The sequence below is a fragment of the Agelaius phoeniceus genome, chromosome 2, assembly GCF_051311805.1.
Source record: "Agelaius phoeniceus isolate bAgePho1 chromosome 2, bAgePho1.hap1, whole genome shotgun sequence".
Lineage (NCBI taxonomy): Eukaryota > Metazoa > Chordata > Aves > Passeriformes > Icteridae > Agelaius > Agelaius phoeniceus.
Genome location: NC_135266.1, coordinates 45,137,635 through 45,163,510, shown reverse-complemented (window position 1 = coordinate 45,163,510; position 25,876 = coordinate 45,137,635). Strand labels below are relative to the sequence as shown.

General features: G+C 39.9%; 2 protein-coding genes across 3 annotated transcripts; one reads left to right on the top strand and one right to left on the bottom strand.

The window, feature by feature from the left end:
• Window positions 1-4,155: 4,155 nt before the first annotated feature.
• On the bottom strand, window positions 4,156-13,672 carry LOC143693438 (uncharacterized). The gene is made up of 3 exons (XM_077174666.1): window positions 12,471-13,672; window positions 12,117-12,178; window positions 4,156-8,777 (listed from the first exon to the last, which is right to left on the bottom strand). The coding sequence occupies exons 1-2, from the start codon at window positions 13,670-13,672 to the stop codon at window positions 12,124-12,126; spliced, it is 1,257 nt and encodes a 418-aa protein (XP_077030781.1). The 3' UTR covers window positions 4,156-8,777; window positions 12,117-12,123.
• On the top strand, window positions 13,508-25,145 carry SLITRK5 (SLIT and NTRK like family member 5). 2 transcript variants are annotated; one of them, XM_077173576.1, is made up of 3 exons: window positions 13,508-13,773; window positions 15,218-15,312; window positions 16,296-25,145. In XM_077173576.1, exon 3 carries the CDS (start codon window positions 16,304-16,306, stop codon window positions 19,169-19,171), a length of 2,868 nt encoding a protein of 955 aa, XP_077029691.1. In that variant the 5' UTR covers window positions 13,508-13,773; window positions 15,218-15,312; window positions 16,296-16,303; the 3' UTR covers window positions 19,172-25,145. The 2 variants fall into 2 exon arrangements, with proteins under 2 accessions (XP_077029691.1, XP_054483789.2); XM_054627814.2 differs by lacking the exon at window positions 15,218-15,312.
• Window positions 25,146-25,876: the final 731 nt, after the last annotated feature.

The following is a 25,876-nucleotide window of genomic DNA, read 5'->3' as shown; positions in this document are numbered from 1 at the left end:
ATGAAAGGAGTAGTCTCACCACATTTTACAACTAGAATAGTGTGAGAGGCATACCTTTCCTAGAATATGCCTTGAATGAGATATATGTGACAGATGAGCCAAATACTCTGTTGTAAACCCAGTAATTTAGTATCAAATTACAGAGGAACTCAGAATCAGAGTTGGAGAAAAACAAAAACAAAACAAAACAAACAAACAAACAAAAAACCAAAAAAACCCCACCCCAAGATATTAACTTAAGCATAGAAATTATGTTTTATTCAATAAAATAAATATATGATTTATGACAGAATCAAATCTTACTAGATGCTTTATGAAGAAAACAGAATAATGCCACGATCTACAAAGGAGCAACAACAGAATAACAAGAAGAAACAAAGTAAAATTCCTGTCAGCAGTTTTCAGAATACTTTAAGTATTAAAAAAAAAAGGAAAAAAAGAAAAAAAGAAAAAAGCTACAATGCTCTAGGCCAAAGTTCCTTGATATTAATTTAAAGCATTTTGACTGAATTTGCTTTGGGCCATTATTAAAGTCAGTGCCTTTTTAGAGTAGTTTTTTTTCAATCGCTTTTCAATAATCAGCTTTATAACTGATAAAAGCACAGGGCTAACCTTACATTAGGTGTTTCCACCCTCCTCAAGATTAGTGTTGTGCCATTATCTGGTTAAGATGTAAAGGAATGAGATCAGGACAAGTCAGGTGTAATGAATCATAACGTTAAGGCTGTCAAGAGGAGGTATTCCTCACTCTCTGGATTGGTATAAGCATCATAATGTCAATTACTTTCTGGTTGGACCATATATGTTGAAGAACATGACAAGAAAAGATCTCTTACAAGATTTTTCTGTGGTATATATTAGGCTGTAGATAATACGTGAACGTATGGCACGTCACCCATGCTAGAGTTAAATATTTGACATATGCGACTGTTTCTGATTCTCCATGCTACAAAAAGAAATTGACTGCAGAGAAGTTAGTAGGTCAAAAACAGCACTGGGAAAAATCTCAGCAAAACAATGAAGAGATTGGAAGTCAAGAGTTGCTTTTAAGACATACAACGTCTCAGCAACAAAATGTGAATTTCTCACATGCATTGTACTTTTTTTGGGAGATGTGAAGGAGCAATGTAAGGCTAATTTACTCTTAAACAGGCTTGTTCTGAATTATAATATATCATGGAAAATATTTATATGGGTTAAGAAAAAAATTTCTTTTAGCTTGACTCAGTCAAACATAATTTTTGTCTGTGTCAGAATCTTTTGTCCCTCGGAGTTGTTAATTCATCTGGTTTAGGATTAAAGACTTCCCACAGACACAGTCTCAAACTATATTTTTTTATTACTAACCTTTAAAGAACATAACATAATAGTGCAGAACTTTCATTTAAGCTGCTTCTTTTAATTTCCAGAACTGAGGTTAGCAGCATGGAAGCTTACTCATTTTTAGTGAGTTCTGGCATAGCCAAAAATAGATTCCTGAACCTGACTCTTTCCCATCTAGCTTTCAGCCCCTAAATGAGCCTGTACATTATTTTAGAGACTTACTTTCCCTGAGGGATAAAGGGACATAGTCAACTGAAAGAAATAGCTTTCTTGAGAGGATGATTCAGACCTTAAGGAGGCTTTTAACACCTGTTTACCATTAAGCACAGGGACAGCCTCGAGCAGAAAAGCCTCCTTTAAATTATGCTCCAGTACCTATATGCTGTGCTTGAATTTTTCCAGTAAGAACAGCTCATCTCCCACTGGAACAGTTTCTTGCCTCTTCAGGATTAGGTGTCACAGAAGGCTCTTCTGAGTGGAATTGTCTTCATTCACATTCCCAGATATCCTAAGTCCACTTCAGCCCCCTCTAAGCATGCAAGCCCCTGAACTTATCCACAAGTTTATCTCAGGATATTATTTAATATACGAGTTCACTGAAGCTCTAACTTTTGAATCTCTTGTTATCAACAAACTTCTACTGGAAGTTATGCAAAAAAAAAGAGGGAATAAATGACAATGACAACAATAAACAGCACATGATGCATTTTCTTAGGTGCTAATTTATCTAACCTACATGATGGATCTTTAAGCAAACTCTTTAAAGCTTTGGCAGTCTGTAAACTAGCAGCTTTAATTAACAGCTTCATTAATGAAAACAATTGAAAGAATCCTATCCTTAGTGGAAGAGTATTCAAGGCAAGTATTCAAGGCAAGAAATAAGTTTTTCAGGTGTGCAAAGGATGAAGAAAAATTGTATGGCATTATCAGAGTTATTTCTTATATAGCATAATATATAAAGGTACATTTCTGGCATGCAAATCTTATTCCTACTTGCAAAAAAGAAAGATAAAATTATATATTAAATAATGATAAAGTAATTTAGATAATAGATGGGGTTTTTCTGCAAAGTGAGAAGATTTGTTACTTTTTACTCTACATAAGTAATACATTTGATATTCAGAAATACAGTCTTTATTTGGGAAAGTATGCTGAAAGCAGAAGTATATGTTAAATGGCTAGAGATTCTATACTTGTCATATTTAGAAGGGTCAGAAAGTTTTTCACGATTGTACTATATTTTTCCAGCTAGGAATTTGGAATGAAGATAACACATGGGACACACGAGTCAATTAAATCAGTTTTTGTCAAAGGGAGGAATGCAAAACAAAAGGTTTATGTTTTACAGTAGCATTTTGGGTGTTAGTGTAGCAAATTAAGCTGTGGCAGTCAGGAGTCAGTACTGATAAATCACATGCAGTTATTGTTCTGAATATCCTGTCACATCTGCAAATTTAATAGGCAAGGGATGACAACATTTTCCTTTATATTTTTTATACTTTGCCTTCAGCATAACAAAGACACTTATTCCATTTCATCTTGGGTGTGAAGGTCAACCACTGAGCTCTATAAAGTGTATGCAAACAAAAAAAAAGATGGCTAAAAATATTATTAAGAACAAAGGAATATGTAATGAAAGGAAATAAAATACAAATTTAATCAGTTCATTTAATTAAATGTAATTTGTCGAATAAACAGGAATTTCTTTTATAAGAAAATGTAAGCAAAAAGCAAGGAAATTGATTTCTTATTACAACATCTACATGGGATTTTAATCAATGTACAACAGCAAAAAAAGAAACAGAGAAAAACCCATTTCTGATACAAAGGTCTGCTACCACATCAATCCTGAAAGCTGTTCCATGAGCCATATATTCAGTCGTGTAAATCTAACAGAAAAACAAACAGGAAATATATATTATTACAGATATAACTAGATAAACTAAACTTGGTTGTACAGAAACTTTCAGGAGCACTTGCTAGCAACAATACAAAATAGTTTTTGAAAGAGAACTTAAGGGGTTTTTTCTGTAATATTAAGTTTTTAAAAGAAATTTGCTAATGCAAGTCTGAATTTTGAAGCATTATCCAGTTCATGATTAGCAGGACTGTATTTCCCATAAAGCCCTATCTATGTCAGTAAGACTACAGATGACATAAAGTTTAAATATGTTTTTATCTCTTTACAATTATATTCAGTTATCTCCAGTTTTATACATTGACTGAACATTCACCAAGTATGTATTAAGCCCACTTGACTTTAGGCAACAGGAACTAAGCTAAATTAATTACATCCCCTTGATCTGTAGAGAGGGACATGTATTTTAGAGAAGACTTCAGGTAAAGAGAATAATCCTTGAGAGATGCCCATCTCACATCACTATCCACAGAACTGTATTTAAGATGAATTTACTCTGATTTAGACACCATGCATGGTTGCCTAGTAAGACTATTTCAAAACTGCTCATCTGCCTCTAAAAAGTAAGTTTCATTTTATAAAGCTAAGAAAATATTTCTTGCTTTTCCTACAATAGTTGGGAAATTGTTCAATTGGAAGGAATTATTAAATTTATTAGCACTGCATAGATGCATTTCAGAAGTAGATAACATTGTGTAAATGCAGACAGCTTCTTAACAAATCTTGAAGCTTTCAGAAGAACTTATATACACTTCAAATGCTAAAGCTCATCCTAGGGAAGGTAGACTTCATAATTTAGTCATGATACTCTTATTTACTAAAATTCTTTGTTGCCACAATTTTCAGCAATAAATTTGCATTAAAACAAAACAAAAAAAAAAAAAGACTGAAGGAAGACATAAAAGGACACAAAATATTTCCAACATTTTATTATATTAGGAGTCTGATTCATATTCTGGGTGAGATATAGGAAAGGGAGCTCTGAGAAATTAATTAATTTAATAAGGTATTCAACATTCCATATGCAACATTTCAGTTAACAGATCTAATTTTCCTTTCATTCCTGAAATAAAAACTAGGGATAATATTCCCTTTCAACTCTCTTTGATCTGCTTTTTCTACCGTGACCTCAAATTTACAGGTAGCCAAGAACAGTTAAGTAATTTCCCACTATTCAGTTACCACTGGATGCCAATAAGACTGACATTCTCACTCCAAATTATTCTCTCTAAGTCACAGGTTATAGAACAGCACTATGGATTGATGCTACCTGATCAGATATGTCTAGTGGAGAATCCCATTTGCAGCTGCTGGGTACCACAGTAAGAGAAACAAACATAGTAAAACCCCATGAGGCTTTCTACTTAAGCTTAGTAGGACGTTTACATTCCACAGGGATATGTAAAGAAATCTGGAGCTGAAATTACATTAAGACATAACTTTCACACCTTCTCTGTGCAGAGATAAACTGCTCTTCAGAATTTTTTCCTCTGAAGATTCTAACTCTACACTGATCTTTACCAAGGGGTGCAGGAAGATTCTTGGTGTATTATAGCTTGTATCGCTTGCATCATATAATGCAAAATGCATATATGATTATAACATATGCATTATAACTTGGATAGCTTGCATCATAAAATGCAAATGCTTGCAGGGCATTTTGATATTCTTAACTAAGGTATATCATATAGTTATGACAACTTTGTTTGCTTTCTATTCAGTATAATGTATCGTTAGTGTCTTGCAAGATATCTTTATGCTTTATATAGGGACTATACACAATATAGAAGTTTTATGACATATATCACGACCATTTTTCACTGAAACCCATAGCTTCACTGGGAAACTAATAAAACACTTGTATTACTCGGTTATTTTAGTGATTATAAAACACAGATTCTTATTTGTGTTTTCCACTTGTCCACAATAATGTTTAATATCCCTTGCTAACAAATCTCATGTTGTATTTCCTCACATTGAATGATAAAGCACCAGTTCTTCTCCTTCCATTGTCTACAGTAAAAACATTGTAAGCAATAGATACTCATAGTAGCCTAATCCCAGCCTCTGGTATGAAGACTATAGGAACCCACCACAGTATCTTTAAACACAGGTTTTAATTTTTTTAATAAATTTGTCTCACAGCTTTTTTGGTCTGTGAAAACTCAATCTTGACAACTCAGGAGATATACTTAAATTTAACTTAATTTAAAATAGACAAGTGGAAATCCAAAACAAATACCAGATTATTGTATTGGTGCTGAAGTACACAAGGTTAATGAGACATAATAAGCTATGATTAACTAATGTATTCACCAATGCACAAGTTTTCAGTGCAGTGGACTAGCAACACTCTCACTCTTGCATTAGAAGACTATGGGCTCAAATTTTAAACCAAGACCATCACTCCCTTAAAACCAGTAGAGACATTCAAACAAAATTATGCTGACAGTAAATACCTTTAAAATAAAACCTCTTTCCATAATTCCAAATTCTTAGACTATGTGTGATACAGAAGTCCAGAAGTAAAGTGTTTAACAGTGCTGACATCTCCAAAAAAGAGCTATTGTTCCCTACAAGTTCAAGAGAAGTAAACTCGGAATTATGGGTTAAGAAAAGTAGCTTTTCTCTAGTAATGTTTTGAATGGTATTGAGAAGGATGAAAGCTTGTTTGTTTGCTTGCTTGTCTTTTAAGTAAAGGTCTGTATTTTGAAAAAGAGAACACACTATTCAACAACCCTGTTTTCTGGACAATATCAGTATAATCCTGCTCTCGTTGTACATGCAGCCTTTTGATGTCCGAGAAAATGATTATTTAATACTCTGAGGTGTCTGTTCAAGTATCCTATTTATTATTACTGAAAGAAAACATCTCTTTTAATTTTTACTTTTATTGGGGGTTTTGTTATTATTATTATTATTATTAGATAATAATAATAATAATAATTTTAAAAGCTTTCATGTCATAATAGCTTTTGACTTTGATTAAACAACGGTCCCCCTGGAAGAATGTTTGCATAACATTTAATAGCCACTTGATTATGAAAAGAATTGGGGTCTAAACCACTTTCTTTTCCATTACTAGCGATCTATTTAAACATTAATTGTAAGGGTTAGAGGGTTGTACAATCCATCAAAGGCTCTTAATTCTTGAAACATCCCATTTATCAAGATGTTTTAGAGAAGCTAATCACAGTACATGTCTTTTCATCACTCTTTGACATACATAATTAATTGTGTTTACTACATGAAAATCCCTTTTTTATACCAAATGGTATGAATAATTTTTAAATTATAATAAATTTACCAAACATAAACCAGACTGAATTATTTTCAGAAGACTTTTTCTGTTTTATATATGTATATAAAAAAATCAATATAAATACATAGTATCAAAAAGGCTACATAATATCAAAATGACTATATAATATCTAAGAGCCTTATCCATTATTTTCCATTTTTCTTTTTAAAAAAGTTTGTTCTGAAATATAATTGCACAATCATGAATCCACTTATATTTTCTCTTCAGGAATATGCAAGACAATTGTCAAAGGGAACTCAAAATCATGAAGGAAGTTTACTATCATCTTTTCTACTCCTCCTGCTCAATTTCTCCTCCTCCTTCAATTAATGTCTCCATCAGGATTTTCCCGCACACATATAGGGACACCTAGTGGCAGAAACTGATGAAAACTCCCCTCTAGGAAGACCTGGAGGAGCCACCAGTGGCATGAAATCCAGGTCACGCCGAGTAACCAAAACACGCAAATTCAGTTCACTCTGAGGCTTTTGCACCTTTTTCTCATGCTCCAGTGAGTGAATCCACTTATTGAAAAATACAAAAAAAAACCCCAAAAAACATTCCTCATTTTCCTTTAATAAATCTTAACACAGTTATAGTGCCTCTTGGGTAGAATCATAAAATAATAGATTGATTTTTGTATATCACTTTTTAAATAAATTTTCATATTTATTTTAAGTAAGGACAAAGCTGGTAAAATCTGTCTGTGAACATATGTACATAAATATGTGAAACTGACACATGTTCTATGTTTATATTTTGTAAATATGTGTCAAAACATATGATGTAGAAATGCATAGGAGTAGCAATGTTTTCTTTAAAAAGATTAAAGATTTATCTTTTTATTGTAGTAATTAGTGTGTGTTCAAAGAGGTTCAAAAAATTATTTAAATGGCAAAACATAAAGCTAAGCACCTGTATCCCCGAAAGTTATGCAGGATGAACTTTACACATATATATATGTATATATGTACATATATCTATATATATGTAGTCTTACCTATCATTTACAGAGCCTAGATCCAGTATTCAGAAACCATTAAGACTGATGAAGTTCTTGCTGGGCACGTTCATGTGCCTCAAGGATCAACATTTCTTGCTGCATGTCTTGCAGCAATCTTTTTCAAAGACATCAGGAATAACATTAATACTACTGAATCACTTGGAAGCCTAATTTCCACATAATCCCCAGTTTTCAATTTCTGACTTCCCCCGGTTTTGTCGCTTGTGAGGAACAGACCATTAGAAATTCTCATGGGATGCTCAACTTCCCCAAAGTGAACAAGGGTGGGACAGGTCAGGTTCTGTGTTTGAGGGAGAGTATACTAATCATATTTGAATTTTTGCTAACTAATGTGGTGTATAAATTTTAAGCCTGCTCCTTCTCTTGAGTGTTTTAACCATTAAGGCAGAAAACACCTGGTATTTCTCTGAGTGTCTCCTGGTAAATATGTTTTGCTTAGTGTAAGAAAATTAAAGCATAAAGAAAATAATAGCCTAATAGATTTATACCTTAAGGTTACCCCTGTATGTAAGGATATTAATAAACTTCTTTTACTACTCTACAACTTCCACCAGAAAAACTAAGAAGCTATCCCAGAGGAAGTGCTCATATCCAGAAGAAATCAAAATCCTTTTATTTCAGTTATTATGGATAGATTAGGTACCTTATATTAGACATATTTGACATGAAATAATTTTAATTATTTGATAATCCTAAGCATAGCAAGGAGATAAGAGAAATGAAAAGTCAGAGCAATTGTATAATGACAGAATAGTTTAGGAAATTTCAGAGAGATCTTTTTGCAGTATGCCGCTTAATCCATGCCATGTCCTACTGAAAATGCTGAAAATTTAGCTAGTATTTCTGAGGTAATGGAACTGAGTTGAATTTGATTTTCACAAGTAGTAACAGAAGCATATTGCTGAAAGGGACTATCTACATTTCTACATTCTCACAATTGAGAGTTACAATACACTTAATATTTAGTTTTTAAAAAAAAAAAGAGATCTACAGAACTTTTGGTCCAGATGGTACTACCCACTGACTCAAAACCTTTAATTCTTTAATTTGCAGTAAAGAACAAAAGCCAAACCTCAAATCTTCCTTGGGGAAAAAGAAAAAAAGGAGGAAAAAGAGAATAAAGGGCACTGCCAATGGTCTGTGGAGATCCCTTCAACAGGAGGAAATATGTGAGAACTTCTTTGCAGAATGTTCTAGGAGATACATGTCCCCTATACAAAGCAGAACAAAAGAAGGAAAGAAATTACCATAACTCAGAATCTAAATTATACAATAAAGGGAGAAAACATCCTGCCTGACCTGAGAGCCTGCAGTAAGCCCTCAGGCAGAGAAGAGATACAGTAAAAGTGTAGAAAAAACATATTCCAACTTCTTCAAAAAGCCCTTTCCAACTTGCCACAAATGTACCTTTTCTAACACGAACTGTCCCATTCAATTACAAAGTTTTTTATTTTCAATTTCTATTTAAGAAAAAAACTTTGTTGGCCTGATTACCTATTTGGAAGACCTTTCCAGTCTCAGACAGGCAGTGAACTTCTTCCCTTTCCTAGGTTTTAAAATCAACACATACGCATTTGATGGCATGCCAACATCCCTCTTCAGTTCAAATACATTCTGTTTTGTTTAGTTTTTTGGGGTTTTTTTAGCATTTAACTAAAAATGAATTAGTAAGGACTCATATGTCCTTTCAATATCTATTTGGCTATGTATTCCTTTTTTTTTTTTTAATCTCTCTTCTGTAGACACATTTTCCATGCCCCAATTACTATAGTTCCTTCCTGATCTTTAGACTTCATTTTAGTATCTTTGAAAATACAACTAGAACCACGCATAATACACCAGGAACTCATGAAAAAGCACATCCTTTACAATACTAATAATGCCTTCTTACCTATTATGACATCCTGCCTAATACATCATAAAATCACATTTTTCTTTTCCCTTTAGATAAGTACTTAATTTATAATAGCAACCTCTAACCCCTTCCTGATTGACTACTAGCTTTAAATTTATGAAATTTTTATAGACTTGGATTTTCCCAGTTTATAGTAAAAGTTTTAATTCATGAGTTTGTAGAATGCATTATGCAATTTCTCATTATTTCTATCGGCCTAGACCAAAAGAAAAGCAATATATAGACAGACACGAATTGAATTTAGAAATATATTTGTACATATATATATGTATCTCAACACATCTGTTTCTCAGAAAGACTTCTAATTTTGTCTAAAATTTCTCTCCAGACCCACTTACCTTATACCCTTAAATCAGTGCTATGTGTATTACAAAATAGCTGATCCTATTTTAGGACATAAAACTGCTGGACCAAATGCTTGTGCCATGATACACTGAGGATTTCTCTTACCCTATTCCTACTTACACTAGATAACAAAATTTACATCTCTTCTTACCAGAAACAGAGGCAACTTTTCTGGCACCTATTTGGTCTGGGCCTACTTTATTCTTAATGTCCACCCCATCCTTTAACAACCATCCCACTTCTCAAGTTTTCATTTTATTTACATTGCTTAACAAGTTTTTACTCTGTTTCAGGTTTCTATGCAAGTTTTGGTTTAACAAGGTTTCTGACCATTCTCAGTTTGGTTTTATGCCTTCTAATTATTGATGCAGATTTCTTCTTGCTAATCAGTATCTCTTTTTCATTCTCTTTAGGTTTTGTGCTTACTCTTAATAACTTGCTTAAGGCCTTCTGGGAATTCTTTTTCATTTCAGTTTAGGTGGACTATTTTATTTCTCCCCTTCTTCTCCACTGTAAAAAATTCAATAATTTCAAAAATTTCAATAATTCAACAGTTTTCACTCCTTAACATGTTTTAGTGCATGACCATGAAATTATTTCAAACTTTCTTTGTCTTTCATAAAGAGCGCCTATCCTTCTGTTCCAATATATTTCATTCAACAAGTTTGGAACCTCCAAATTCCTGTTTTCCCATGTCTGATTCCACATGCTAGATCAACTGTTCCTGCCAATGTTATAAATTGTAGTACTATAGAAAGAGGGTACACCTGAACACTTTGAAGTTGCACATATAATATATGTATGCCTCATATGCACTTGTTGAACGTTCTTTACTCTGGCTCCATCCTCACTCAGGTCCCTCTACTTGTATTCTGTATGAGGATTATATTAGTTATTTCCAACTTTCTTTCTGAATATTTCAGTTTAAAGGAGTTTAGGATTTCCCAGTTTAATTAAAGGTAGATGAAAAATAAATTAGCAAGAGGCAACACTACAATAAAAAAAACCCACACAAATTTAGTATTATTTACTGTTTGATGTTTTTGCTTTGGTTTAAAATGACAGTTCTAGTTCAAATATTCAGATATAACTTTTTACTGCCAGAAATACTTTTGGACTAAGAATAAGAATGAATGGAAGAACAGCATGATAGTTCTACACTAATAACTATTTAAATCTCCCACATGCTACTAAAACCATCTAGCAGTGTAACAACTTGAAAGTAAGATTTGATTAAATCAGACTTTCTACTGATTATGCTTTTTAATATCTCACTAGTTCAGGATCAGAAAAATTAAACTGAAATATATCTACAATGTTGACTTCAACATGATAGCTTTTAACATGATTTCATAGTTATGAAATGTCAACTTCTCCAAAACAGTTTCAGGAAGGAGTTAAGCTCAGCCTAGCTGACAAGGTTATGTAAAATATCTTTTGCTGTTATGAATAAAAAAGTTTTTATGTCTGCCTAATTTTGTGTGTCAGAAAGAAAAATAGCTTAGAGAACAACAGGCAGATGCTATAAATATGATAGGCCTTAAAAATGCAAGCATATATGCACAGAATCCCATATATTCAAAATGCAGAATTATTAATTCAAAAGAAAGATATTTTTCAAAAATAGTGAGGCTATAAGAAACTCCTGCAAGACATCTCATGATCTGTTCAGTATCTGTGATTTTTTTTTGTTCTACTATCATCAATTCTATGTTGCATATTAGAAAGCTAAAAAGAGCGTATGTAGGAGGAAAAAAAAAACCACCAACACACCTGTATGGGGTGGGGTTTGGTATTTTTTCCTGACTGAAACTAGCACCTTGGAACACAATCTAAAGCCATTCAAAACCTTCCACTGAATTAACTGGGTTTGCACCAAAATAGGAAACTCAGTGATCCTTTAAGACTATAACTAAGTACTTTGTCCCACTGAGAAGATTTCCAAGAGCTTCTACAAGGCCAGGAAAATTACCTGGTTCATGTAAGAAATTTGTCTTCCATCCAAAAAACAGATCTTACTTATTTCAGGCCTAGGGAAACAAGATTTGAGTCACACTCTTTTTATGTTTGCAGAGAAGATGAATATACCTACTAGGGAAGGCTGAGCATTACAAAAAAGGCTATTTTTTAGCAATCATTTTTGGGTTTAGCATGTTGGGATGTTAAGATATGAGTTAACAGAGGTCTGCTGAAGATACCGATGTGCAGAAATCACATACCACAGACAGAGTATTGTTCAATGTTCACACTAGAACAGGAAAAACAGAGGGACAAATACATCTAGCATTACCTTTGAATTAAAGCTGGATTCCAACCTCTGTGCTGTACACACGGGGTGTACTCCATGTGTTCCTGTGTGCATAACACCATTAGAATTACTACATTTATGTACTATGTACTACTAGATTTATGTACTACAATCTAGAGAGCACAAAGCAGCAATTAATACGCAAATGCGAACACGTTTACATCTTTGCACGTACGCAATATTACCGCCTTCTAATTATTATCATTTTTTTTAAGATCAGCCAAACACGCAATTTTGCCAAAAATAAAACCCGAAGTTTAACCGGAAAAAAAGCGCATCCCCAGAGCTACAGCCAACCTTGGCGCCGAAAAAACCTGTGCGGCCCCGCATGCACACCTAATGACGGCGGTCATCCCCCGGGAACAAAGGGAACGCGCTCCCCGCCGCGTCGCCTCCCCGGTCCCCGCCGCGCTGCGCCCCGCGCGGCCCATCCGCCGCCCTGCGCTGCCACCTGGCGGCGACGGGAGGCGCCGCACCGCGCCTGGAGCGCCCGGGAGCGCGGCCGGCTCCGCGGGCCCCGGCGCTGCCGCGGGGAGCGGCCCGGCGGGCATGGGGGGCGGCCAGAGTCTCTTAGATGCCGCTGTTGCATCCGTGCCCCGGCTCCCTCCGCGACCCGCCTCTGGGGTGGGCAGAGGAGAAAAGTGAAGCTGAACGGCTCGGACACACGCCCGCGTCCACGATGTCGGAGAATGCGCGTAGCGAAACCCGACACTTTGTTTCCCCGCGACTGCCCAATTCTCCGCGGTCCTCGCGAATGCTGCGGCGGCTCCCGCACAGCGAGCAGCGGCAGTGCCGACCGCCGCGCCAGCGGCTCCCGCCACCCCCCTCCCCGCGGCTCCGCTCCGCGCCGCCCGGCCGCGGCCAGCGAGCGCTGCGGGAGAGGACGGGACGGCCGCGGACCTCCGCCCGAATGGTGCGGACAGCGGGAGCGGCGTCCGGAGCGGTGGAGGAGCGACGGGAAAGTTGGCCCGTGCTAGCGAAAGTGCGAGCAAAGCCCCGGGGTGCGTGGGGCGGAGGAGTGGCGGGGCGGGCGCGCCGCGCTCGTATCGGCATGTGTGTGCCTGCGTGTGCCCGTGCGCTGGGGGCCGGTGCGGGCTCGCTGCGCGACGACCCACGGGGCCGGCTGCTGCTGCCGCCGCCGCGCCGTCACCCGGGGACACCCGCCCAGCAGCGCGGCCCTCGCCGCGGCCCCTGCACTCCCGCCTCCCTCCGCGCCCCCCCGCGCCCGCTCGGCGCCGCCGCCCCGCCCTCGCTCCCCTCCCTCCGCCTCCCCGCTGCGCTCGGCGGCGCGGGCACAGCGCGGCGCTCCGCCGGCCGCCCACGCCCCCGCCGTGCGGGCGCGCGCCGCCGAGCGCGCGTGCGCGGCGGGCGCGCCCCCGCGGCTCCCCGGGCGCGCGCGCGCGCGCGTGTGTGTGAGTGTGAGTGTGCGGCGCGTGTGGCCGCGGGTGCGCGCCCCTGAGCGCGCGCTGTGCCTCGGCGCCGCCTGCGTGCGGGGGGTGCCCGTGCGCGCTCCGCACCGAGCTCCCCGGCGCTGCCATCCTCGCCTCCGCCGCCCCGGCGGCTCCGCGCAGCGCCCGCGCAGCGGGTCGGCATCTTCATGGGCTGCCACCATGCTTGGGCCCTGGAGATTTCGGGCGAAGTAAGTACCGGGCTTGACTTTTCTCTCGCTCTCTTTCCCTCCTTTCTTCCTCCCTTCCTTTCCTCGTCGTGTCCCCCCCCCCACCCCCCCCCCCCGCCGGGTCTTCCCTTGCTGTTGCTTTCCACCCCCAGTTCCCGGCCGCTTGCCCCCCTTTCGCGAAAGCCATTTCTCCCAACTCGGGGTGCTGCTCAGTTGGGTGGCAGTGTCCGGCTGGAGCTGCTCGCTCGCTCGCTGCTGCTGTCGGCGGTACTGAAAGCTGCTTCCAGCCGGATATGCAGTGCGGTAATCTAAGGGTTGAACTCTTCGGGGGAAAAAAAAAAAAAAAAAACACACACACGCAAGAAAAATCCCGATGCAACCCCTTTCCTCTTCTCCCCTCCCCCCCGTCGCCCCCACCCCCTGGCCCCCCCTCAATCTGAACCTCTGTAGGGAGCTGGCGAACAGCAGCACACAGTCATCACACAGGGGTTTCCAGGGCGGGATTGCAACCTTGCATATAGCCAGCTACAACTTTATTTTCTTTACCTCCCATCCCCCGCCTTTTTTTTTTTTTTTTTTTTTGTCAGAGAAAGGGGAAAGGGAGAGGGAGGGAAAATTGTATTTGCCTCTTTTGCTAACCATAATTGAATTAAAGTTGTAAAATGCCTGGGAGTTTAACACTGACCGGGCAGGTTTTCAATAGGTTGTCATTGTGGGTTTTTTTTTTTTTCTTCTCCGAAGAACTGTTGGCTAATGGATGAATGGATCTGATCGAGCTGAGAAAAAATATGCTAGATACATGCCTTTGAGTAAGATTTCTGCTGCCTTTATGCAGTGAAGCCTTTTTGCTTTGAGTAATTCCAATCCAGTTGACGTCTGGTCAGAATTAGAGAGATTCACGGAGACTTCCGATTTCTTGCTGCATGATTGCCTTTGCTGCAAGTGCTAGTTTTGCAGCCTTGAACCTGATGCCACAGGAGATGTCTTGCAGTACTGAGACTTCTCGTTTTTTAGGATGCGTTCCTCCAAACCAGAGTTGTGTCATGAGGATTGGAGCTCTGAGGTGGACGATAGAAAATGCAAGCCTGGTCCAAGATCCCAGCATTTAAACCTGATGATTTATTAGTCTTCCCCTACCGACACACAAAATGCATTTATTTTCCCTATTCATATTGCTTTTAGACTAGTAGAAGTAGAAGAAAGCCACGAGGAGTCAGAAAGACAGCAAAAAAGGAAAGGATTTGTTTCCAGCTAGGTGGAATTCGGACATTAAATTACTGACGTAGGTCAATGGTAGGGTTTCCCTTCTACCCTCCTTGGCTTTTAATCAGCCTGGGTGTCTTCTTCCCTAAAGGATGAAGAGCACTGACAGCCATCGCTGCTTATAATCAGTAACTCTGATGTTTGGAGTGTTGGCAATGAGATATTTTCATGAGACCTATTTAGATCTCTCCACTTCTACCAGGCTAGTTTTGCAGAACATTGGGAATAAGCGCTATGTCAGATATGGATGAGACTCTGAAGATGACCTGCATGTTTTACATTTTTCACAAATTTTGGGTGAGTGGTTAAAACATTTCTTTTGAGAGTATGTATGTGTGTGTGTGTGAGAGAAAACAGGAGACTTCTGCTTGAAATGAGCTCTGTTACATTGTGTATAACTTGGGAGGGGATCACATATCAATTAATATTACTTGCTTTTGTAAAGATGCACAATTTCCATAATTGAAGAGAGCTGTTAAGTGCACCGAAGTGGGAGGTTAATGTATTTAATCTCATTACAGAAGAATTCCTGCACAAAAGTCATCTGGGGGTGCGAGCGTGTGTGCGTGTGTGTGTGTGTGCGCGCGTGTGTGCATGTCTGTGTGGGTGGGTGTGTGCTTTGTAAATGTATAGCTAGGGAAAAAACCATCAGCATAAAAGAGTTTTAAAAAATGTGTGATGTGGAGAATGTGTCAGTGTTCCCTCTGTTGAATTAAGATGCCATTTTCAGCACTGAGCATTTTTTCTTTGGATTCCTACCATGGTATTTCCATCACCAGTTTAAAATCAAGGTAAAAGGAGGGGAAGACCTTGGTGCACGGGTTCAGCAGGGAGGCTCTGAAGGGAAGAGGGAGCTGGGTAATAGGGGAGGTGGGAAACCTCGTAAAATGGTGTTTCTTTTCTCTTAAATTAGAAACGTGAAACTGAACTGACAGCCATTTTATGTATATTTATGGGGCTGGTTGTGAACAGGAAATCCAAAGAAGCATTGAAATTCACCCCACACTAACAGAACCAGAACAATTCCTACTGTGACCTCACCTTTTTAGACACCGCGGGCATTTGACTCACAAGGAGTTGCCTATCAACCCTTTAATCAAGGCATGTCATCCAGTTTCCAAAAGTGTGGGAATTAGAAGTGACAGGAGGGGGTTTTTTTTGGTTGGTGAACAGTCCATTCTCTACCCTACTGAAGACACATATAAACTTTGTTTCCATTTCAAATGTTATGGGGCTACCCTATTATGCTACTTTTTTTTTTTTTCTCCTTATCCCTACAGGAAATAAAATGTATGCTTGCTGCTCTACAGTAACTTTGGAACAGGACCTCAACAAAAAAATGCATATCTGGATGCTGCAGACGATCGCATTTGCTTTAACATCACTAGTCCTTTCCTGGGCAGAAAGCATCGAGTATTATGGGGAAATCTGTGATAATGCGTGTCCTTGTGAGGAGAAGGACAGCATCTTAACAGTGAGCTGTGAAAACAGAGGGATCATCAGCCTTTTTGAGATCAGTCCACCAAGGTTCCCTGTTTACCACCTCTTGTTGTCTGGGAACCTTTTGAACAGGCTGTACCCAAACCAGTTTGTCAATTACACGGGGGCTTCGATTTTGCATCTGGGGAGCAATGACATACAAGACATCGAAACTGGGGCCTTTCATGGTCTGAGAGGTTTAAGGAGGCTGCACTTGAACAATAACAAGTTGGAACTTTTACGGGATGACACTTTCCTTGGGCTAGAGAGTTTGGAATACCTACAGGTCGATTATAATTACATTAGCGTCATTGAACCCAATGCCTTCAGCAAACTGCATCTGTTGCAGGTGCTGATTCTCAATGATAACCTCCTCTCCAGTTTGCCCAACAACCTTTTCCGTTTTGTGCCCTTAACTCACCTGGACCTGAGGGGTAACCGGCTGAAGCTGTTGCCCTATGTGGGCCTCCTGCAGCACATGGATAAAGTGGTGGAGCTGCAGCTGGAGGAAAACCCTTGGAATTGCTCTTGTGAGTTGATTGCTCTAAAGGATTGGCTGGACAGCATCTCATACTCCGCGCTGGTGGGAGATGTGGTTTGCGAGACCCCTTTCCGCTTACATGGTCGAGACTTGGATGAAGTCTCTAAGCAGGAGCTTTGCCCCAGGAGGCTCATCTCTGATTATGAAATGAGACCTCAGACACCACTGAGCACTACAGGGTATTTCCACACTACCCCGGCCTCAGTCAACTCTGTGGCCACTTCTTCTTCAGCTGTTTACAAATCTCCCTTGAAGCCCCCCAAAGGGACCCGCCAACCCAACAAGACAAGGGTGCGCCCCACCTCCCGCCTGCCCTCAAAAGACCTGGGATACAGCAACTATGGCCCCAGCATTGCCTACCAGACCAAATCCCCGGTGCCTTTGGAGTGCCCCACTGCCTGCACTTGCAACTTGCAGATTTCTGATCTGGGCCTCAATGTCAATTGTCAGGAGAGGAAGATTGAGAGCATTTCTGAACTGCAGCCCAAACCCTATAATCCCAAGAAGATGTATTTGACGGAAAACTACATTGCGCTGGTACGCAGGGCAGATTTTGTGGATGCCACTGGGCTGGATTTGCTGCATCTGGGCAATAATCGGATCTCGGTCATTCAGGACCGGGCTTTTGGGGATTTAACTAATTTGCGAAGGCTGTACCTGAATGGGAACCGGATCGAGCGGCTGAGCCCAGAGCTGTTCTATGGGCTGCAAAGCCTGCAGTACCTCTTCCTGCAGTACAACGTCATCCGGGAGATAGAGGCAGGCACCTTTGAATCTGTCCCCAACCTTCAGCTCTTGTTTTTGAACAACAATCTGCTGAGATCTTTGCCAGGGAACATTTTTTCTGGTCTGTCTCTCTACAGGCTGAGCCTGCGGAGCAACCACTTCTCCTACCTGCCGGTGAGCGGGGTGCTGGACCAGCTGAAATCCCTGCTGCAGATCGACCTGCACGAGAACCCCTGGGACTGCACCTGCGACGTGGTGGGCATGAAGCTGTGGCTGGAACAGCTCAACACCGGTGTCCTGGTGGACCAGGTGATCTGCGAGTCCCCTAAGAAGTTTGCCCAGAGCGACATGCGGGCCGTCCGGGCGGAGCTGCTGTGCCCCGACTATTCGGACATCGTCGTCTCCACGCCCACGCCGTCCCCGGGCCAGCTGCCGGCCAGGACCACCCCGTCCTCCTCCACCGTGCGCCTCAACGGCACGGCGGCGGCGGCGGGCGGCTCCGCGCCCGCGGGCGGCGCCGGCAGCTCCTCGGTGCCGCTCTCGGTGCTGATCCTCAGCCTGCTGCTCGTCTTCATCATGTCCGTCTTCGTGGCGGCGGGGCTCTTCGTCCTGGTGATGAAGCGGCGCAAGAAGGGCCAGGGCGACCACGCCAGCGCCAACAACTCCGACGTGAGCTCCTTCAACATGCAGTACAGCGTCTACAGCGGCGGCGGCGGCCACCACCACCACCCCCACCTCCAGCAGCACCCGCCCCACCGCGGCGGCGGCAGCGGCGGCGGCGGGGGCGCGGCGCTGCCCAAGGTGAAGACCCCCGCCGGCCACGTCTACGAGTACATCCCGCACCCCCTGGGCCACATGTGCAAGAACCCCATCTACCGCTCCCGGGAAGGCAACTCGGGCGAGGATTACAAAGACCTCCACGAGCTCAAGGTCACCTACAGCAGCCACCCCCTGCCGCCCGGGGGGGGCGCGCCGCCGCCCCCGGCGCCCCCGGCGCCCGGCGGGGAGGATGCGCCGGCGCGCAGCCCCGCGTACAGCGTGAGCACCATCGAGCCGCGGGAGGAGCTGCTCTCGCCGGTGCAAGACGCCGACCGCTTTTACAGGGGCATTTTGGAGCCCGACAAACACTCCCCCTCCACGCTGGGTACACCCGGCTCCACCCTCCCCGACTACCCCAAGCTCCCCGCCGCCTACACGTACTCCCCCAACTATGACCTTAGGCGTGCCCACCAGTACTTGCACCCGGGGCCGGGGGACGCCAGGCTCCGGGAGACGGTGCTCTACAGCCCCCCGAGTACTGTCTATGTAGAGCCCAACAGGAACGAGTATCTGGAGCTAAAAGCAAAACTAAACGCAGAGCCGGACTACCTCGAAGTGCTGGAAAAACAGACCACATTCAGCCAGTTCTGAGAAACAGCCCCCCCGCCCCCCGTCCCCTCGCCAGTCTCAGCAGCTCCTTCTCTAGAGTATTTGTATTTAACAACCACACGCAAAACAAAGAAACGTAAATGCTGACCTCCCTACACACACACACCTCGCCCCCCTCCTCTTTTTCCCCCTTTAATTCATTTTATTGTAGGGCGAAGTGCCTTGGCACAGGACTTTTCAGCTTCGGGGAATGATTCTGAAAGGGTGTGCTGTTCAGTTTGGTTTGGTTTTGGTTTTTCTTTTCTGTTACTGCATTTGGAAGTCGGAAACCACCTATTGTGTAAAATGGGCACAACACTGGCATTGTGCGGGTGTCCATGTGTGTTTGGGGAAGGTGGCAGGATGTTTCATGGTTTCTTGTCGGGTCACATTCAGGATTCAGGTCGTGCTTTTTTTTTTTTTTAATTTTTTTTTTTCAGACATTCTTTAGTTTAATTTTCTCTCTGGTTGAAGAGTACAGCGCACATTTTCCCCTTTTAGCCATGGGTGAGTCTAAATGGCTTTTATGGAGAGATTAGCACACCCCGACTTTAATACAAGGTTTCCTTTTTTTAAGGATGTGTTTGTATACTTTCTGGACTTTTGAATTAAAAAAAATATATATTATGATCTTTAAAGGGATCACTGTAGATGTGGACAAATCATTAAAGAGTGCAGAGATATATGATCCATAACTGGTTAGTGAAAATAACTTATTGATGAAATATAAAAAAATATTTTATTGTAGCACCTATTTTTATATGCACATTAGCATTTCTCTTTCCTTCACTATTTTAGGGCCTAATCTTGCAAATTTTTAACTCACTTGAGGATCTCTATTTGTGAAAGAAGTCCCAGCTTAGGCCTCCATCCTGCAGGCACTTAAGCACATGAACAACTTTACCAATGCGTGTAGTTCTAGAGACTCACTCATTGGGCAAAGTTTGTCAAAAGCCCAAAAAATTAGGAAAGAGGATGCAGAATTCTTCTTACAAGTAAAAATACTGGAATGTTTGAGTGTTTCTTTCTTTCATTTTTTTTTTTTTTTTAGGATGGGGTCCAAAGGTTGTGGATTGCTTTAAAGTATTGCACTAGAGTGAGAGCTTTTTTCCCAAATCTGATATAGTATCAGAAAGACCTTTTAAATCTCTATAGATAATGCCAGTTATGACCAAATCTTAACAGACAATCGGAGACATAAAATCTGATCACAGTAGGAAAAAAATCATGTTTCTCTATTGAAAAAATGTGTCTTTTAGCAACCTCCTGCTCAGAAGTCTGGTTGGGCAAACTAGTGAGGGACATGTAGAAGGCATTCATTTTATCAGTAAAAAAAGGTTCATTTTTGATTTGTCGGTTTCATTTTTTTTCTTTTTTTTTTTTAATTTTGTATTAGTTAACCAAAATATAATGATTTTGCAACTGTTGTAGCCAGTTTATGATTGTTTAGTCGAGTACAATTGCACTTGTACAGATCCACATGTTTACTGGCATCCTGAAAGACCAAATGATGGACTGTACACATCTCTATAAAATGTCTTTACCCCTTTGGGCAGCAGGCAATGGCAAGGATATTCATAAACACAGCATCACTGTAAGATGGGACAACTGATGTCTCATATGTATCCCAGCACATGTGATTTTTTAATAGTTTCTGAATAAACACTTGGTAAATATTTCAAATGTAAGATCCTGAAGTAATGAGTATCTGAACTTTAAAATTTCTGGCCAAAATAATCTGTTTGTACATTGGATTCTCTTTACTAGCAATTCTGGCTCATCAGAAAGATCTAACGTTTCTAGGCAAAACATAATGTGTTCTCTGTTTTTGAAACATGACATGTGGTAATTACCAGCATATATATAACATGGGTCAGAAAGCAGCACAGGGGTATATGTTTCAACAACATATTGAACAGGATAGTTTTATATTTGTATTTTGTTTCCTTACTGAGGTGTTCTTTAACATATGGAACAGGGTAAGTGATATTTCACATCTTTTCTTTCTTCATTAGGTTATTATATTTAATATTGTTTCTAGAGTTGCTCACTAGTACATCTTTTTATTGCTAAAGGGCTCTGTTCTATTCTGAATTTCCTACCCATGTACAATCTGTCACTTTCTACAAAAACAAAGCTGTATAACTGGTCTGTTGGAATTCAAGAAAAATGTTTTCTTGGCGTGTGTTCTTCCCTCTATGCCACCCACACCGAGCAAAAGCAAAAAAAAAAAAACTCAAAAAACAAGCATGACTGTATTTAGCTTGGACAGTTTAGTAAGTGGAGTGTTATTTCAGTTTGAAATGCAGAGTTGAGGAGTGTTCTTTTGTCACAAGAGACATAACAAATGGCTATTCTGTTCACTGCTCTCTATCCTGCAGACTTCCCATTGACACCAGTGAGAGATGTGTGTGTGGCTGCCTGAGGTGCAGTTTTGGAGCCCTAACTTTGAATTGCTGTCTTTATAACTATTGCTGAAACCAGTGGCCCGGTTCTTCTTCCATTTAAGCTCAGTAGAGGCATGCTGTTGTTAAATGGGTATAAGTAAGAAAATTTTCAGCCTCACTGACTTTGCCAGAGAAAGGCTAGCTCAGAGAGGATTGAAGGAGAAGCTCCTGCAAACTTTGTGTCTGTTCATGTGTATATATATCTTCCCTGTGTGGTTCTAAACTCATGTTTATGAGTTTGCATAGGTGTCAGTACAAGCATAGGATGAGGTCCTTCGTGTGAAAGGTACATTTTGCATGGCATTCTGCCACAAAGAGGCAGCATCCGCAAATGAGTAAATGAGCAGGAATTGCTTGGATTTGTAAGAAATAGCTGAAAGAAATCCCCTGACATTCTGTTTATGTTTGCATTCTGACACTGCCATTTCTGAGGTCGGTAGTACTGCTGCTTCCATGTGTTCTACACGCATTTGATAACTGCTAATGAAGGATTTTTCTAATGGCCTACTCTACAGCCAGAGCAATTATTTTAAATCTTTTTGACAACTCACCTTCAGTAGAAAAAAAACATGTTATCACTTGTGTTATTGGAGAAAAAGATTAAATTACATCAATTGCCTACACAAAGTGCATTCCTGAAGATAAATCCTTGAAAAATAATACAGAATGAAAAATAATATTCTTTAGTCAGTAATCATCCTGAGACTTATCTGAAAGGGCTACTTGTGAATGAGGACTTCAATGGAAGTAGGAGTTCCCACTCAATGGCTAAAATGATATATCATCTGTGGATAATTATTGTAAGAAAAAGTAGATGGGAATAGAAATTGGCAAAGGGAGATGTCCCTCTGATTCAAAAAGAGGATAAGAGATAAAATAATTTGTTTGAAGAAAAATCCACCCTATTTTGAGAATTCTGAATATTATTTTAGGTTCATTATAAGACTGGTTTAGGTCAGTTGATAAAGTGATATTCCCCTCTTTTTTTTTCTTTTTTTTTTTGTGTTTTGACAAGTAATATTGAGCTTACTGAATCATTCATGTGGTCTCACATTTTACTTCAAAAGTTCCTAAATGCATGAAATCCTGTGATCAACAACAACAACAACAAAAAAAAAAAAAAAAAAAAAGGAAAAGTGGAAGAGAATCCTGGTTTCTCAATATCTCAATATAATTACTGGAAACAAAACATGAGTGAGACCTGCTCTTCCCTTCCCTTCCCTTCCCTTCCCTAATTTCATATTTTACTCTCATCTTTAACAAAATGAGCTGAATTTCAAGTGGTTAATCCCCGAAGATATAGCCTGGAATTTCTAGACATTCCTACACACTGTTTGAAACACCAGATGTTATGTCAGTCCTCTCATCAGTTTAAAGTCTGACAAAAATTCAGCTTCCACTTTAGTAGCTCTAGAGCCCACATTCTCACACCTTTATTTTTAATACATATATCTTTACCATCCAGTATTTTAATGGTCACTTAAGGTTGTGAAAACATCTTCAGTTGAGTCTGCATACTGTAATATTTAATTTCTTAATGTTTTCCTATGTTTTAACTTTTTTATAAAGCTATAGGTATTTCTTAGAGGAATTCAGATACAGTGGTACCTTTTCTCATATCACATAATAATTTAGTTATTTTTTAGTTATTAAAGTAATTTTTTAAAATGGTTAAAGAGCATAAAAATGAGCTTATGGCCTGTGGTAAACACGATGTAGAAGATACATCTGGAAAGGCAAGAATAGCTAATTGTGGTTGTTGGAAAAAATGAAGGCAAAATCCTGGTTTTGTAGGTTGTTTAGATCTCTGTTTAGCTGGAGCTAAAATGTCTGACCAGCATGTTGTTTCTTACAGAAACTTAAGAGTCTGTTTAATGCATATGGTTCCCTCTCAGGGGGCCGAGTCCATTAAGGCACTACATCCTGAAGGACAGGGTAAACAAGAACTCCTTCATTTTTAGAGGGCAGGTTCTTTATATTGCTCAGTGTCTCCAGGGAACCTGAATAGCCTTTCATTAGGTTACAGAGTGGCATACTGAATTACAGCGTCTCCAAACCAGAGAAGGAGGCTGAAATCTTTTGCTGTCTTATGCAGAACTGAGAATGCAATTGGCACTACTGGCATTAAACAAGAAAAATGGGGAGAGAAGAGGAAGTGAATGGCAGACACAATGCCATAGCTGTCAGCCTTCAAACAGTGGTCACATTTCTATTGATTATTTGATTGTAGAGAACTTGCACCTCTATTCTGCAGCATCCACTTACCCTGGAAAATGCAGGACCTCAAGCTAAGGAATGACAAGAGGATGGAGGAGTAGATGAGTGAGGCGTTTCTGTGAGAGAAGTGGGCAGGATAGCAGCAATCTGAATGGGGCAGCCACACTATTTGTTTTTCCCAACCCTTCTAAGAAGCTTTGCAATGTGTTTTGCTGAAAAGAGAGCACACAGATCTCCTTACAGTCCAGCAATACTGTCTTACATATTTGTGGTTTTTTCCATTTATGCATAAATAGTATCCTAATATTACAAGTTTTTGCAATGTATTTTTTTCCTGTTCATTATTCAGCTACATTTCAGAATTTCTAGCAGTATGATGATACTCCAGAAATGCTAAGCACTGTTACACTTTAGAATAATTGTTTATTCTTAAAACACTGAACAGAACAGAGATGGGGCAAAGAAAAACGCATATTTAGGTCCTAGGAACAAGAGGCATCTAGTTAATTGAATATACAAAGAAATAAAGTGTAATGAAGTTTGTAATTAAATGGTTATCAAATTAACTACTTAACTTACAGCTAATGGGCCACATTTTGCTTCTAGTTATGTGAGTACACAACTGGATTCCATTGACTTGAGGAACTTGCAAAATATTTACCTTGCTCCTGTAAGTCTGGCTTTTTGTCATTGAAATAAGCCATTCTCTTAGTATTTTTGTTTTGTACAGTAAAAATTTGAATACAGTAATTACAAACATTAGTAGTGCTGCTATGTATCTCTAAAATGAATCTCATCTATTTCCAATCTGCTGACAAATTAACTAAACACTGATGTGTTCAGTGATATGGCACTGTAAAGTTTATCTTGGACTCATATTGTCCTGATTATATGGGAAGTACAGTTTACATCCACAGATAAACATGTGGCTCCTCAGAATGAAGAACCACATGAACAGACAATATACCTCTATTTAATTCTGTGGACTTGGTCCCAAAACCCAGAATTAGATTAAATACCTATTGATAAAAAATTGTTCCCTTTGTGGTGTTTCTGCCATGGAAGATGCAACTACTTTTGCTGCAATTTTGCAAGCTTATATTTACAGTATTTTTAAATTTTGCAGAAAACTTCCTACCATGTCAAACATAAATGATTTTTTTTTTCCTGGCTGGACACAAGATTACTATTTGTATATCATGACATGGTTCTGGGTGATCTTCCAAAAATGTCCAGACTGGGATAAGATAAAAGGTTGAAATAATAATTGTGTAGTTCAATATTTAATGTAATAAAATATTTTTTTCTCATGATTTCAACAGTATATCTGATTTTGTGAATACTAGATTATTAACACGTTTGGTAATTTTGTACCATTTCTGTGGCAAAAAGTTTATGTTCATATTTGAGGAAGGGGAAAAGGTATGAGATTGCTTTTGTCAGACTTCATATCAACTTTATTCAAAAATGCTTAGAGCAAAAGCACTGAGTTAAATTCTTCAAACTTGAAAGGTAAAAGTCTAGTCCAATTTATGAATTTCTGAAAACAGTGTTTAATTGCCAACTAGATTATTATTTTAAATATTTGTATTTTTTTACCATCTGTACCTTAAAAAAACAACATATATGTGTGTGTATATATATATATGAAAGTGTATGTGTACATATATAAGAATGCATATATACATATATATGTACATCTACACTTATATCTACCTTTATTTCTTCAATTAAAATTGTCTTTACTGTGATGTAAGAATATTTCCATGTAAGTAGTGAGAGCTTTTAGGCTTGGAATGAAAGAAAAGTTCTTCATAGAGCATATGTAAAAGATAAATGCTATATCCATGTAATCACCAGAAAATCAGTCCAGTCATACAATGCTTCAATTTTTCTAATGCAGTAATACAAATTTTGGGTTGGAGTTGCTAGGAAAAAAATTTTGGGCTCAAATCCAGTTTTCAAGTGGCTGAATATGGATTGAGGGGCATTAATATTCCAGTATTTTAAGCCTCTACCTTTTACATTTGGCATAATATCACAT

Excerpts from the sequence above, each read along its gene's own strand:
- LOC143693438 (XM_077174666.1), bottom strand. The coding sequence starts at position 13,672 with ATGGCAGCGCCGGGGAGCTCGGTGCGGAGCGCGCACGGGCACCCCCCG. Across the intron at positions 12,179-12,470 it reads GGGATGACCGCCGTCATTAG|GAACACATGGAGTACACCCC; the intron begins GTGTGCATGCGG and ends TTATGCACACAG.
- SLITRK5 (XM_054627814.2), top strand. The coding sequence starts at position 16,304 with ATGTATGCTTGCTGCTCTACAGTAACTTTGGAACAGGACCTCAACAAA.